Source organism: Mastigoproctus giganteus, chromosome 8 (genome assembly GCF_048544385.1).
Source record: "Mastigoproctus giganteus isolate SK-2022 chromosome 8, ASM4854438v1, whole genome shotgun sequence".
Taxonomy (NCBI): domain Eukaryota; kingdom Metazoa; phylum Arthropoda; class Arachnida; order Uropygi; family Thelyphonidae; genus Mastigoproctus; species Mastigoproctus giganteus.
In genome coordinates this window covers 131,793,474-131,808,828 of record NC_143582.1, presented here as the reverse complement: position 1 = coordinate 131,808,828, position 15,355 = coordinate 131,793,474, and the positions used below count along the sequence as shown (strand labels likewise).

The 15,355-nt window shown below is 35.8% G+C and overlaps 1 protein-coding gene across 2 annotated transcripts in view; it reads right to left on the bottom strand.

Annotated features, from left to right (window-relative positions):
• The window catches only part of LOC150081824 (ATP-binding cassette sub-family C member 8-like), a 1,084,700-nt gene that overhangs the window by 589,765 nt on the left and 479,580 nt on the right, over window positions 1–15,355 (bottom strand). For both annotated transcript variants that reach the window (XM_090378918.1, XM_090378919.1), the window contains one exon: window positions 13,658–13,870. In XM_090378918.1, coding sequence (XP_090235044.1) covers window positions 13,658–13,870 — 213 coding nt within the window. The remainder of the gene's footprint in view (window positions 1–13,657; window positions 13,871–15,355) is intronic.

Sequence of the window (15,355 nt, the reverse complement as noted above, 5' to 3'; positions counted from 1 at the left end):
CTACCTTTTCTCCCCTCAACATTCCCTTTATCTACAGCTGTAACTTGCCCCAATGCCAATTGCAATAATACATACACAGTATTTTATGTAGAATGATGTGAAAAGCTTTTCTGAATCCTTAAATACAATATATCAAAATTATTTTTTGCACTCAGTTCTTTTAATGTTATGTCACTGTATCCTATCAGATTGATCAGACAAGCTTTCCCCCTTAACAAATCCATGCTGCCACTGCATATTACTGCATTCTTGTCTATATGATTCAGAAGTACTTCTTTAATTAGTCCTTGACAGTTCCATTATATTCATTATTAGTATCATGGGTATTCACTATTTGGTTTTGTTGTGCTTCCATGTTATCTCCAATGGTGGGAATTTTTTGTTTCTCTGTTTTCATTCTCTCCTTTTTTTGCAAATTACGTTCTCCAGTGTCCACATCTTCTTCAGTAAAAATTTCTAATGTTGCATCATCTGTTTCATTCCATTTGGTTTTGTGCATTAAGTTCTGGCATTGTATATTTCTTCTAATATACTGATTTGGGAAGGGGAACAATATTAGTTGGGATAGTAGCAGGCCTATTAGTCTTCTCCTTTGGTAATGCTGAGCATAACAGATCACAGACTTCAGAGGAAAAAAATTGTTTTGCTGGACTGATATATGCTGCACAACAAAACTAACAGAACAAAAAATGTTTTTGTTTTTTTTAAAACAAAAACATTTGAACGGAGAATATTCAAAAGCAACAACAACCGGGAAAAATACAAAGAAATACAACAAAAGATCAAACAGGAAATCCAGAAGGCGAAGGAAAAATGGATGGAAGATCAGTGTGCAGAAATCGAAGACCTAATCAAGAAAAATGACAACTATAACCTGCACAAGAAGCTTAAAGAAGCTGGAAACATCTACAAACCGGCTCCTATCCCAAGTTTATATACGGACAACAATCAACCTATACTAAGCAAACAAGCCAAACTCGACACCTGGAAGAGCTATATATACAATCTGTTCGGCACCAACAGAAAACCGACAGAAACGCAACAACAAACACAGGAAGACAATCTCCACATATTAACATCTGAAGTGGAACATGCCATCCGAATAACAAAGCCAGGCAAGGCCTGTGGACCTGATCAGATTCATGTGGAACTGCTGAAACAACTAGACTACAGCAACATCCAACAACTAACGAAATGGTTCAATCAAATCTACAACAACAACGACATTCCATCCGAATGGCTCCAGTCCATCTTTGCGGCCCTACCAAAAAAGGCTACCAGCCGGAAATGCGAAGACTTCAGGCTGATCAGTCTAATGAGCCAGGTGCTAAAAGTCTTCCTCAAGGTGATTCAGCAAAGGATAAGATGTAAGTGCGAAAGTGCACTAGGAAACACACAGTTCGGATTCTGCAGGGGACTAGGCACCAGAGAAGCAATTTTCTGTTTACAAATATTGCTACAAAGGTGCTATGAACATCAAAAAGACGTGTATATATGTTTTATTGACTACGAGAAAGCCTTCGATTCAGTAGACCACGACCGCCTAATCGACCGACTGAGAAAACTTGGGCTTGAAAACAATGATATCAACTTTATTACAACTCTCTACTGGAATCAAACAGCCCGGCTTCGCTATGACAACGATCTGACAGACCCAATTCCAATAAAAAAAGGCGTCCGGCAAGGCTGTCCATTATCTCCCATTCTTTTTAACATCTATTCAGAAATGATCTTCGACCAAACACTGGCTGACAAGAACATCGGCATAAAAGTTAACGGACACTACATCAATAACTTAAGATATGCCGATGACACAGCACTAATAGCGGATTCAGAACAAGATTTACAGACCATCTTGAACGAAGTGGACATAGAAAGCCAAGCATGGGGGCTACGAATCAACAAAAAGAAAACAAAGGTGATGAAGGTCAGCAGGACTGCAAGCAAAATCACGATCAAACTAAACAACGAAAAATTAGAGCAAATACACCGCTTCAAGTATCTCAGAGTACTCATTGATGACCAGCTGAACCATGAGGCCGAAATCAAAAGCAGAATTGAACAAGCCAGGCAGGCATTCACCAAATGGAGAACCCTCCTCACCGACAGAAGCTTGAACATCATGCTCAAATTACGCACATTGAAATGCTACATCTGGCCAATACTGCTCTACGGTGTAGAAACCTGGACTCTAACATCAGCCACTACAAAAAAGCTCCAGGCCTTCGAAATGTGGCTCTACCGAAGAATGCTGAAAATTCCGTGGACAGCCAAGATAACCAACGCACAGGTCCTGCAGGACATGCACACGGAACGGGACCTGCTCAAAACCATCATCAGCAGGAAATGCAAATACCTAGGTCACATCGCTAGGAACCAACAAAAATATCACCTACTACCACTCATCCTGGAGGGAAAGATCGAAGGCAAGAAACGCCCAGGCAGACCGAAAATGGCATGGCTAGATAACATCAACACCTGGTTTCACATGACGACAGCACAAATTCTACACGCAGCGCTAGACAGAGAACAATATCAAAACGAAGTCGCAAACGCCATTCAGCAGCATTAAAGAAGAAGAAGTTTTTTTTAATAATATTTTATTGAACAATGTCGATGAAGGCAAATATCTGAATTTGCATGGCAACCTGGCATGCAAATTCAGAGTATCCAATTGAAATCAATCTACCATGTTACAGAGCCACACATTATGCAAATTATTCGTGCCCATAAAAACATGGGTTGTGACCATATCATTTCATTCCTGAGTTTTGGTTTGCTCAGTGGGATAGCCACATCTCCAATATGCAGAATGGTAAGTCGTCATCATTTAGATGATTCTTTGATATGGCAAGCTGTTGGACAACTTGAAGCCAGGCAGTCACAGGTGGAGGTGGTATGCTGGCTTAATGGGTCACACAGTGTCATTTCAGCACTATGGAAGCAGTTTGAGCAAAAAGGAACCATCACAAGAAGAGCTGCCCAAGGCTGCCTGAGGGGATATATCAACCAAAACAATCCACTTTCTGGCTCTAACAGCAAAACAGAACCCTAAGATGGCCTGTCATCAACTGTCTCTTGAGGTTTCTCTTGATCACAGGTGAAAACATTTCCAACTGGACTGTGTTAAGAAGGCTCAATTCAAGTAGGCTGTATGCAAAGAAGTCAGTGGTTTGTATCCCATTAACCACAAACCACTGCAGAGCTCATCTCCAGATGAAATAACATTCAAGATGTTATTTTATCTGGAGATGAGGAATGCAGTACCATCCCTCCAACATCAGAGAAAGGGAAACAGTGGGGCAGTGTTTTCATGTGGAGTGGAATAACGATCAATGGCCGCACTCCAGTTCTTGTTTTTGTTAAGGGTACCATAAGTGTGGAGAGATACTGAGAACAAATCCTCAAACCTTATGTACGACTTTTTAGGGGTGCGGTTGGCTCAGATTTTCTTTTCATGCACAACAATGGAGTGCATTGTTGTACACAACATGCACTGCATATAGAGCTCAACAGAACTCTGAAATATCCAACTGAAATATCCAACAACTGCCATGGCCAGCATCACTAGACTTTAATCTAATTGAACATGTTTGGGACACCTTTGGGCACTGCACTTCATGCCGATAACCAACCCATTGGTCACTTGGTGACTCCTTATATAGAGCATGGTTCTCCGCTGTCAGGCCTGTTTAACCATTGGAAGGGTTCGTATGCCATACTGATGTCATATGACCATATTTTCAAGAATCTTGTATCGACTTCTGTAATGTGACCTTTTTGGTAATTCTTATAAACCCTATAAATGTCCCTTACAATTGTCTAAATTTTCTCACTGTCTCCTCATTTCATTGTTATTCTAGGGTGCACCACCATAGCAAATTTTGATCCACTTCATTGCAAGCTGCATGTTACACCACGTTTCCTGCATGTTCTGTTAATTTTGTCAAGCAGTGTATTTACACTTTAGTTCTGACAGAACAAGTCATGCATGTAATATGAGCAAATAATTTAATGATTTACCTGTTCTTGTTAGCTGTGATTCAATCTGAAAATTTCCATACCATATAAGCATATAAGTTAGCATATAAAACAACTCAGTGGGGTGTTCAGATACAGCTGTTTAAATATCCTACTTTTACCGTTGGTATTTGTAGTGCAACAAAAGGCAAATATGAGGTTCTGAGTTTGTATGGTTTCTTTCTGTCTAAATAGGTGAGTGTGATTCTGGTAACTCTCTGTTCCCTTACCTCACACTTTGTATTTTCTTGTGTGCAAGATTTACTTAACTCAATTTGTATTTCATCTTATATAACATTTACATCTAATTCTGAAATCACTCCTTGAGAAGCATTTAGTATTATCTTAATGTCCCTTACACTAAAGCAATACTAAATTACATCTTCCACTAAGACATTTACATTTCATTCTGAAATCACTCCTTGAGAGGCATTTAGTATTATCTTAATGTCCCTTACACTAAAGCAATACTAAATTACATCTTCCACTAAGACAATACAATATTGTCTTAGTGGAAGATGATTACTATAACAAGTATCCTATCAAAATTGGCTGTTTTCAACAGGTGTTTTGCATCTTTTCAGTTAACTGCTCTTCATTTAATATATCTTCTGACCTAAGGAATTTTAACTTAAGTGTACTGTTATATATTTCTGATTCCCTTTTAAATAAGGAGAGAAACATTTTCCTATCACTTGTTCCCTCATGGAATGGACTCTGATATACCTGTAATTGTGTCTTGGTTCTCTCTCTCTCTCTCTCTCTCTCTCTCTCTCTCTCTCTCTCTCTCTCTCTCTCTCTCTCTCTCTCTCTCTCTCAACCATTCTTGGTCCACAGTTGGAAAAAGGTACCCCCCCCCCCTCATATCTCTCTCTCTATGCACATCTTGTTGCTACATTATACATTGCACTTCTGGAGGTTTCTGGCTTTCATCTCTCTGCCATACTCTAGGCCTTCCTCATTTACCATTCATTCCATTAATTTTTTGATCCGTCTTTCATCACTACATCTTGCAATGTGCCCCAACCTATTTCCATTATAAGCACTTAATCTGTTATGTCAGTTTCTCCTACTTTCCCTCCTATGATGTTTTACTTTCAATCTTTGGCTCAGTCTTTCTGTTAGACACCATATTTCACTTCCATATGATAATACAGGCAAAACACACAGGCAAATACGCTTCTTTTCAGACTTCTTGGAATTGATCAGTGAAAACATTTCTCTGCCCCATTTCAATAGACATTTCTCATTTTTCCATGTGTTATCCAGCCAAGTTGAAATCTTGTTTCAATTTTATACCTTTGTCCATCTTTCATGCTTATTTGGCAAAAATCAGCAAATACTGGATTAGTCAAAATGTTGTTGACAACTTTGACAGTTTATATCAAATATATTACATATGTTTCTGTGAAAAAAATGCTATCAAATGAAAGCACAAATATCAAAGTTGTGCTTGCCACAAAATGATGGCACAGACATCTGTAATGTGCGTGTGTCATCTTGGGCCCATATTGAAGGACTGCATGGTAGCTGTTAAAAACTTCAATATTTATGCTTTCATTTGATAGGGTTTTTTTTTTTTTTTTTTTTAAAGAAAAAAATGTAGTTACTTCAAAATAAACTGTCAAAAAAATTGTCAACAACATTTTGACTAACCCTGAATATATTATTATTTATTATTTTATTATATAATGTTTTCTATTCTAATGGAGCCTAATTAATATAAAATCAAGTCCAGCAATCACATAAATCAGCTGTCAACCTATTCAGATGCTGTGCACATTATTAAAATAAGAATATAACTGAATAATAAAAAAATAAAACTGCTGAATAAGAAAATACTAAATACTACAATACTAAAGAGCAAATAATATACCTTAATTAATCTACATGAACGTTGGTCTAGACCAGTGTTTCTCAACCTTTTTTTAATTATCGTCCCCTAAAGGGCTTTTTTAGATTTTTTTTTCCTAATCGTCCCCCATAAAATTTTAAATAAAAAAATACTTTATCCTTACTCTTCTTATTCAATGGGATCCCTGAGCCTGATGCTTCTTTAGCTAAAAGTCCAACGTTCGGTATGATGCTAGTAAGTTTAATTCTAATGTCTCCTCTTGATCGATTCTGTTTCTTTTCTTTGTTAATATTTTATTTACTGAACTAAAACCACTTTCAACTATATAAGATGTTGGAAAACAAAGAAGTACTTCAGCCATTTCAAACCACATTGTTGGATCAAGAAGTTAAGTTGTTTTTTTATCCCCACAACTCAGCCATTTCACCTTTTTCAAATTTATATTTGCATTCTTCATTACATTTTAATTCAATGAGTTCTTCAATTTCTTAACTAGCAGACCTGGTATCATATCCAATTGGATCTAGCATCCATGGATTCACTTCAAAAGAAAATAAATCTGAAAATCTATTTTTAATTTCACCTTTTAAAGAACACAAATGATATGAATAATTCTTAAGATCATTCTCGGTGAGAGATTCATTGATTTCAGCTAACACTTGCGCATAACATGAAATTGTTTTCTCATTAAATTGCTTTCAGATATTTCCAGTTTTTCAGTGAAGGCTTTTAATACACATTTTCAGTCTATTACTGTAATTAATTTCCCTTGAAGTTGAAGTGATACTTCATTAAGTTTTCGAAAAATCCAAGCCATATAGTATAGGTTGTTTTTGTGTTTGCTGATCTCCTTTGCTAAATCTGTCTCCTTTGCTTTCTAAAAAACTAATCTTCGTATCAACAAGATTTACCAACCTTGTTAGACAGTTTCCTTTAGAAAGCCATCTCACTTCTGTACGTAAAAGAAGCTTCACATACTGTTCTTCATTATCAACTAAAAAATTTTCTGAAAAGGTGATCATGTTTGGTATTTGACACTCAGAGTAGTGGAGAACAAAAAGGATCTGGGGGTAATTCTGCAGTCAGATATGAAGTTTTTTGAACAGTGCAAAAAGGCTGCAAGAGTAGCTCATGGTGTCTTGTCAAAGATATATAGGAATTTTGCTAGCAGGGATGGGGGGGGGGGGTTGATTTCACCTTGTATAAGGGAATGGTCAAGCCACACCTTGAGTACTGTCTAAAGGTCTGGGGGAGTCATTTTAGGAAGGATGTAGAGCTGATGAAACGAGTACAGAGAAGGGAAATGAGATTGGTGAGTGGAACAAAAGGTTGGTGTTACTAACAAAGGCTTAAATTCTGCAAATTGCAGCTTCTGGAGACTAGGCACATGCAAGGTGATATAATTGAGGTGTTTCATGCCCTGAATGGATTGGGCAAGCTAAATGCTAATGGGATTTTTCCTTTGTTCAGATTACTCAACTGAGGGGGTATAAATTCAAACTGAGGACTGAGGAAAGTCAGTTGTAGAATAGATGTGTGGAAATTCGCCTTTAGCCAGCGAGTGGTTGATAGTTGGATAGTTGGTAGTTGATAGTAGTAAAGTGTAATGAAAAATTCATTATCATATAGTAATATACTTCTTAAAATTAATATGTATAGGCCATGCTGAATTAAGATAACCTTGTTGGGCTAACTTGATTACCAGGTTTGTATGCACAATAATACTTATATGTCAAAACACCATTAAAAGAAAAACATATACAGATAAACACACATATATATATATTTACAGGTGGTAGATGACTTTCATCAACCGGTGAAATACCACTACTTTGCTTATTGGAGGCTTGAAGTGGTGAAACCCATGTTTAGTCTCTAGAGCAAAGTTTTCCGGCATTCCCCTCTCCCCCATACTTCTCCTTCAAACCATGCACGGTACTAAGTACTATAGGTTTTGATACCTTTCATGTTTGGGGTTTTCATAAAAAAAAAAAAAAATACATATATATATATATATATATAAAGAATCTTTCTTTCTTTTCCTATTATTTCCTAACCCAACGTTTAAGGTTAGATCAGAAATATAAGGAAACCTCTTCAATTATTTCCTAACCTACCATTTAAGGGCAGGCTACAAAATATAACGAAAAATAAAGGAATCTTTTCTTTTTTTTTGTAACCAAACCTAAATTAACAATATAGTAAAAACACTCATGAACTCCAAAAATTTAATAATGAGAAAAAAACATAACGAAGAACAAAAAAATAAGCAGAACGAAACTTTTATTAATTTAGTTTTCATCAAAAAATCAACCAACGTTTTATTTTCTTTACAAATTTCTTCCATCTTTAATAGATTCATTGCTACTATTACCTGTTTATCATAAAACTATTATGCATTGTTCTTTACTCATAAATACACATTATAATGCCAACCAATGACTACACAGTATCCTGTTGTCTGTCGTGCCTACCACCAATCATTTCATCGTTTGACAAGCCTACCTGTCAATCAATATATCCTTCTTGATTTTGGCTCCAGACCCATAATACCTAATGTCTGTTTACTGAGTGAGCAGAGCTAGAGTCGGGAAACTTTTTTTTTTTAGGAGCATTAGCAACTAAGGCCATATTGCTCCAGGATATGCGGTGTTCATTCCCTGACCTTTCCGCATCCTCCGTATTTGGTGGTGACGGGCTTGAACCCCGGTCTAATCAAGAAGCGTGTGCTACACATTCCTGCTGCTCCTTCCCACCTGGCTACGGAGGCGCCAGTCGGGAAACTAATTATCCGCATAAGTTATCCGATGTTTCTCGTGTTGGCTTTCTTTACCTTAGCCCATAATGCATTAAAATGTGTTCATTATACATTATATGTGTTTATTATTGTAGAAACATTAAAATATGATTATTATAATCAAAATATTATAGTACTTACATAAAATTACCAATTAGAATTATAAATACATAATTGGAATTAACTTTATGCTTAACAGTATTTAATATATATAGACAAGATGTTTCTAAATTATGTATACGCACTTTAAAAATTTTTATTTAATGAACAATAGGCACCAATTTAATTTTCTTAAAGTCACTTTATAGCTTAAAAATAGACAATTTTTTTCAATAATTTAATTTTTGTTTTGTTTTATAGATACCTCTAAAACAATGGAGAGTACCCAATTAAGTTTTCAAGAAAGAAAGGCCATTATAAAATGGCACTGGAAATATGAAAATGTCAATGAAATTCAGTGTACGTGGAAATCACGATATGGAACAAAAGTCCCCATATGTTTAACAATTACTTGTCTGTGGGATAAATTTAAAGCATGGAACCATTCAGAATATCAATAATTAAGCATGTCGCAGGAAGGGGACATCAGGAAGTAATGAAGTAATGAATCAAGAAGTAAAGTTTATTGTTGTAAAAAACATTAATGTTTTTGTCTTCAAAGTATCAAAAAAAATTTACATTCGTATATATTGTTCATTAAATATAAATTTTTAAAGTGTGTATAAATAATTTTGAAATGCCCTGTATATAAACAGCAGAGCATCAATATTCTGAATGTCAATAATTCGAACAAGCCAGCATTTATTATTATTATTATTTTTTTTTTAATGTTGGGACCATAAAATAATTACAGTAAGTGCCAGTTATTTTCTAATTTTCTGAATATGAGCTATAGTATTGTAATTATTTCTGAAACATGCTTGCTCCTTTGTACTACTAATTATTTTTGTAAGATCTTTATAAACAGATAATAACAAGCTTATTGGTCTATAGTTCCCTATTTCTTCTTTATTCCTTTTCTTAAACATAAGCACCAGAATAGCATTATTCCAGGTTCCAACAGTTCAAAAATTCCATCTCCTGGAGCATCTTCATTCCCTCTAGTGCCGATTCAACTACTGCAGGAACTTCCTCACTCACCCCCCCCCCCCTTTTATAGCAATAATTTCTCATTTCCTGATAATTAATGATCTTAGAATTTTCAAACTTAATTTTTTCTACAATTTTCTTACTATTATAGGCTCTAATTTCCAGCATTATTCTTTTTTTCAGGTAGTTTGGCATATTTCTAAAAATTCTATTTTCTATATGTGGATTACATCTTTTTTCAAATCTTTGTTTTTTCATCAAATCCATTATTTCCTATATCAGTTTCTTCTTTAAGATTCATCTTTACCCTTCCTATTGAAAATATACTTTTTTTTTTATTATAGTTTGATTTATGTAATCCATATCATTCTCATCAAAATTTGTTCTATTAAATCCCATTTTAAGTTTATTTTTATAAAATTGATTTTTTTTTTTTACAAAAAATGTGTTCATTTTCAGTTTTGTTTATATAACAGAATTATATACTAATTTGTTTTCAGTATATTGTAACTTCCTAATTCAAAAGAGAAGAAAATATAATCTTTTTGCTACCAATATGGTATTCCTTTTCATCATTTCTTTGCCTAATATAACTTTATTTTTTATTTTTTTTTTTTATGTAAACCCCAAAACATGAAAGGTATTAGAACCTAGGTTTGGAGGTTGAGAAGGCAAAAGAAGATACTTGTTGACATTGGACTTGAACTTCTGTAGACTAATTTTCAGGAAATACATATGAGGAAAGGTTGTTCCAGAAAACGGCAGTTGAATGAATAAACGAGGAAAATGAAAAGTTGGTTCTGTAAGTTTGAAGTTGGACAGTAAATGGATGTTGGCTGGTGGTAGCACGTGTTCGGACTGTTTTGAAAGAGAGAGCGGGAATTATAGAAGCCAATTCAGAAGAACAGTGCCCATGGAAGTATCTGTAGAAGAGGCATGCAGCAGAAACAGTATGTCTATGAGACAGTGAGGGCAGAGACTCTGTTAGAGATGAATCATTAATTAAACTAACTGCCCTCTTCTGAATGGAATCAAGACGCCTGAGAGAGGTTTTGGGGACACCACCCCAGATGTAAAAACAATATTCCATGCCAGGGCGGATTTGCGATTTATACAGAGTGAGCAGCTGTTTGGAAGAAAAGTAACGCCGAGAGCGAAAGAGAAAACCAAGTTTTTTAGATGTAGAGGAAGCAATATTTGTAATGTGCTTGTGCCAAGAGTGATTAGAAGTCAGGGTAATCCCCAAAAGAGATATATCATTTTGCCTAGAAATCGGAGTGTCACTAAAGATAAGCATAGGAGCAGAAGAATACTTTTTGTGAGATATAAGACAAGACTGAGTTTTAGAAGGATTGAAATCAAGTTGTCTTTGCCCAACTGGAGAATTACCTGAAGATCGGCATTTAAAGAATTGGTAGCAGATTTTCGAGAAATTGAAGCTGATTGAACAGGGCAAGGTTTCTCAAAATGGAAAGTGGAATTCAATGTGCTATCATAGGATTTCCAGTCAATGGAAGAAGGTCATTAATATACAAGAGGAAAAGAGTGGGGGAAAGAACTGAACCTTGGGGGACACCGGCATTAGTGGAGAAGTTAGAAGACAGAGAGCCATCTACCATCATATTCAGCGAGCGATCAGAGAGAAAACTGGATAACCAATTACTAAAAACAGTTGGCAAACCATAAGATGGAAGCTTGTTTAGAAGACCTTTATGTGAAACACGATCGAAAGCCTTTGAGATGTCAAGAGCAATTACTTGTGTTTCACCGAACCTTTCCATTGAATTAGTCCATAAATGGGTAACATAAGCCAGAACATCACCAGTGGATCGACACTAATGGAATCCATACTGGCGATCGTTGATCAGACAGAAGGTTTCTAGTTGGTTTAAGAGTTGGCGGTTAATTTATTTCTCCATTACTTTAGAAAGAGTAGAATTAATTGCAATGGGATGATAATTGGAAGGGAGGGATTTGTCACCCTTTTTAGGAACTGGCTGGATATGGGCAAATTTCCAAGCAGAAGGAAAAACACCTTTGGAATAAGAAAGTGAAAAAGGGCGGCAAAGAATAGGAGTAAGTTCAGAAGCACAGGTTTTGAGAACAAGTGGAGAAATACCATCGGGACCTGGAGCTTTCTTAGCATCAAGACTCATCAAAATCCTTCTGACATCCTTTTGACAGAAGACCACAGGAGGCATTGAATGGAGCGTGTTGGAAATGGTGGGAGGTGTTTTACCAAGATCATCAATACATCAGTTGGAAGAAAAATGGGAGCAGAGATGGGCAAAAGTAGAGGCCAATAGCTTTGGCAAGGGACCAGAATGCTTGGGTACCATTAGGGCAAGAAGCAAGTTTTCTTCTGTTAGCCTGTTCAAACTCTAGTTTGGACTGATTAATAACTGCATTTACAAATGTTGCGAGCTTTGGTGTAGGCAGAAAATGAAACTGAAGAATTAGAACCAAGCCAATTACGATATGCAACATTCTTCTCTTGAACAGCATTAGCATATTTGTTGGAAAACCAAGGTTTCGATCAAGGACAGGATTTTTAAGTGGAGTGTGGGATAAAGGATTCCATTCCTGCAAGAATAATTACACTGACATGATCTGAGCAAATGTTGACATCAGAAGTTTCGAAACAGTAATCCGACCAAGGAAAAGAAGAAAAGAAGTCTCGCAGGTCATCCCATTTTGCATTCTTGTAATGCCAAACAACACGTGGTTGGGAATAGCCATGAGATAAAGGCTCCATTGGAGAAGAGACAATCACCAAGTTGTGATCTGAAGTGCCTAAAGGACCTCTCCCTTCGACCGTGTACTTAGAAGGGTTGTTTGTGAGAAAAAGATCAAGTGTGTTGGCTGTATGATTAGGATTGTCCGGTATTCTTGTAGGTAAATGAATAATCTGTGCAAGGTCATTAGTAATTGCAAAAGCCTCAACATCTCGACCAGCTGGGTCGGTGTGACTAGAAAACGGAAGCCTGCTGGAGTTGTGAACATTAAAATCACCAAGGAAAATTATCTCACTGTTAGGAAAGTTGGACTGGAGAAAGTCAAGTTGCAAAGAGAGGATGTCAAAAAGCTCCAAGTGATTAGTGGAGTTGGGAGAACGGTAGAGACAACAGATGAATTTTACACAATGAGGTAGAGAGATTTTAAGACAGAGAAGATCAAAGCGCATTGATTCCAAATTGCCAAGTCTCTGACGGGGAATATCAGAATGGACATATGCACAAGTACCACCTTTGAGGCAAAAGGAATCATACAGCGAATAATTTGGGCATCTGAGATGAGCAGTAGTTGAATCAACCGATAACTGAGATTCTGTCAGAAAAACTACATGGGGTTTGGTAGACTGCAAGTGGAAATGGACATCGTTAAGATTAGAATTGAGACCACGTATATTTGTGAAATGAATTAGGACGTGCTTGGGAGGTTCAGATCTTTTCACAGATAAGCTTGCTCTATTAGTTTGACAATTCATGGTGTATTCAATAGTAAGAAAACTATATCACCTTCCTCAGTGGGAATTCAAATCCCATCCTCACAGATGCAGTTAAGCAGTAGCTTGTTTAAATCACATTAACACACTGTAATTTAATGTGAAATGTTTTTAAGCTTCATTTCAGTCTATTATTTAAGCCTATTTATTTAAGTTTCAGTTATTATTTCTAACCTTAATGTTTCAGAGCATATAATGTTCTGCAAGATTAAGGTTACCTTAGATTACTACAAATACTTGCCATAAACAAATTACTGAAATGCTGAAGAGAAAGAGATAGACTTTTTTTTTTTTTTTTTTTGTAATTCGATATACACATTTCTTGATTTAAATATTTTCAAATACTCCACTTCTGAACAGATTAGTCAATATAATTAAAAAGTATGCCTACCTGAGTTGATGCAGTTCGATACAGTGTTTGCTTGGATAACAAACGGACTAATTTGTGTCTTTCTCTAAAAGTTCCATCATCGGTAGGATTATGCTTCTGTTTTCCAACACTCTGAATGTTCTTTATCCAAGAAGGAGTCAGTTCTTGGAGTGTTCCTTCTATTTCATTCAAAGTTCCCTGAGTCTGGATAATGCCACTGTCCAAAATAATAATCTACAACAGAACACAGGGATGAAAAACACAACCAATTACTAAGATAATTAATATAAAAGAAAATAATTCAAGTTTTACAGATGGTTAAGAAAAGCACTGGATATGCTCGTATATCCAGTGCTTTTCTATACAATCTTATTCTTCATGATCAGCCTTGCCATGATAATTTTTAACTAGGATATTTTAATTTAGCATTAGTAGTGGAAAATAAAGCAAGCTAATGGGAGAAATAGCATAAAGGCTTAATTTTTCGGTACTCATCTCAATTGATCTTTTTTGTTATATGATGTTAAAGTGGAATAGGATTAAAATTAATTAATAAATTTGATTAAAATTAATAAATATAGAAACATTAAAACATTAAAAGAGCTGTGATTAAAAGAAGCTCAGGAAGAAGAAGTGCACATCTTATTCCTGGTTGTCTTGTATAAAATATTAAAGTGAAGGTTAAATGTGGCCAATAGTCGTAACGAGAGACTTTCTATAGACGTCTTTGGTTGGCAATGATAGATGCAAGGAGAATTACGTATTTAAAGAGTCCTGATTTCCCTTGATGCATTGCAAAACACATGGGAAACACATGGGAACCTCAAGCGTGACAGGTTCCAGGCTGGTGAAAGATTTGTCAGAAGTGTTGTGTTCAAAACATTAAGATTAGTATGTGACGACACCATTCTATAAGAGTGCTTCATATAGAAAGATTTTGTAATTGGATTTTAAAGTAATAATAGGAATGGCTGAATCAATTAGAGGGTTGTGGTTATGGAGGTGAATGTGTTGAGTGAGTTCAGTGCTTAAGTCTGTCTCTCATTGCGACTACTGCCGCATTTAACCTTCACTTTAATATTTTATACATGACAACCAGGAATAAGGTGTGCACTTCTTCTCCCCAGGCTTTTTTAATCACAGATCTTTTAATGTTTCCATTTATATTTATTAATTTTAATCAAATTTCTTAATTAGTTTTAATCCTATTCCACTTTAACATCATATAACAAAGCAGATCAATTGAGATGAGTACCAAAAAATTAAGTCTTTATGCTATTTCTCCCATTAGTCTAATTCTTATACAGTACTGTAAGAGATTTTATCAATCACCTAAATGAAGCAAGCTTATACAGATTCAGCCAAAAAAAAAAAAAAAAAAAAAATTTAAGCTATCAATTTCACAATGACAGATGGAAGTTTGTTCCAGCAATCAACCACCCACTGGCTAAAGACAAACTTCAGTACATCTATTCTGAAACCATCCTTTCTCAATTTCAATGTGTGTCCTATCTGGAGTCTGAGTGAGAGAAAGAAGCCGATCAGCACTGAGCTTATTCAATCCACTTAAAGCCTCAAACACCTCAATCAGATCACCTCACAGGTGCCTAGTCTCCAGATACTGCAATTTGCAGAACTGATATTTTTCATGGTAAGAGCATCCTCTTTGACCCCCCCCCCCTCACAAATATTGTTGCCCTTCTCTGTATACTTGTTCCA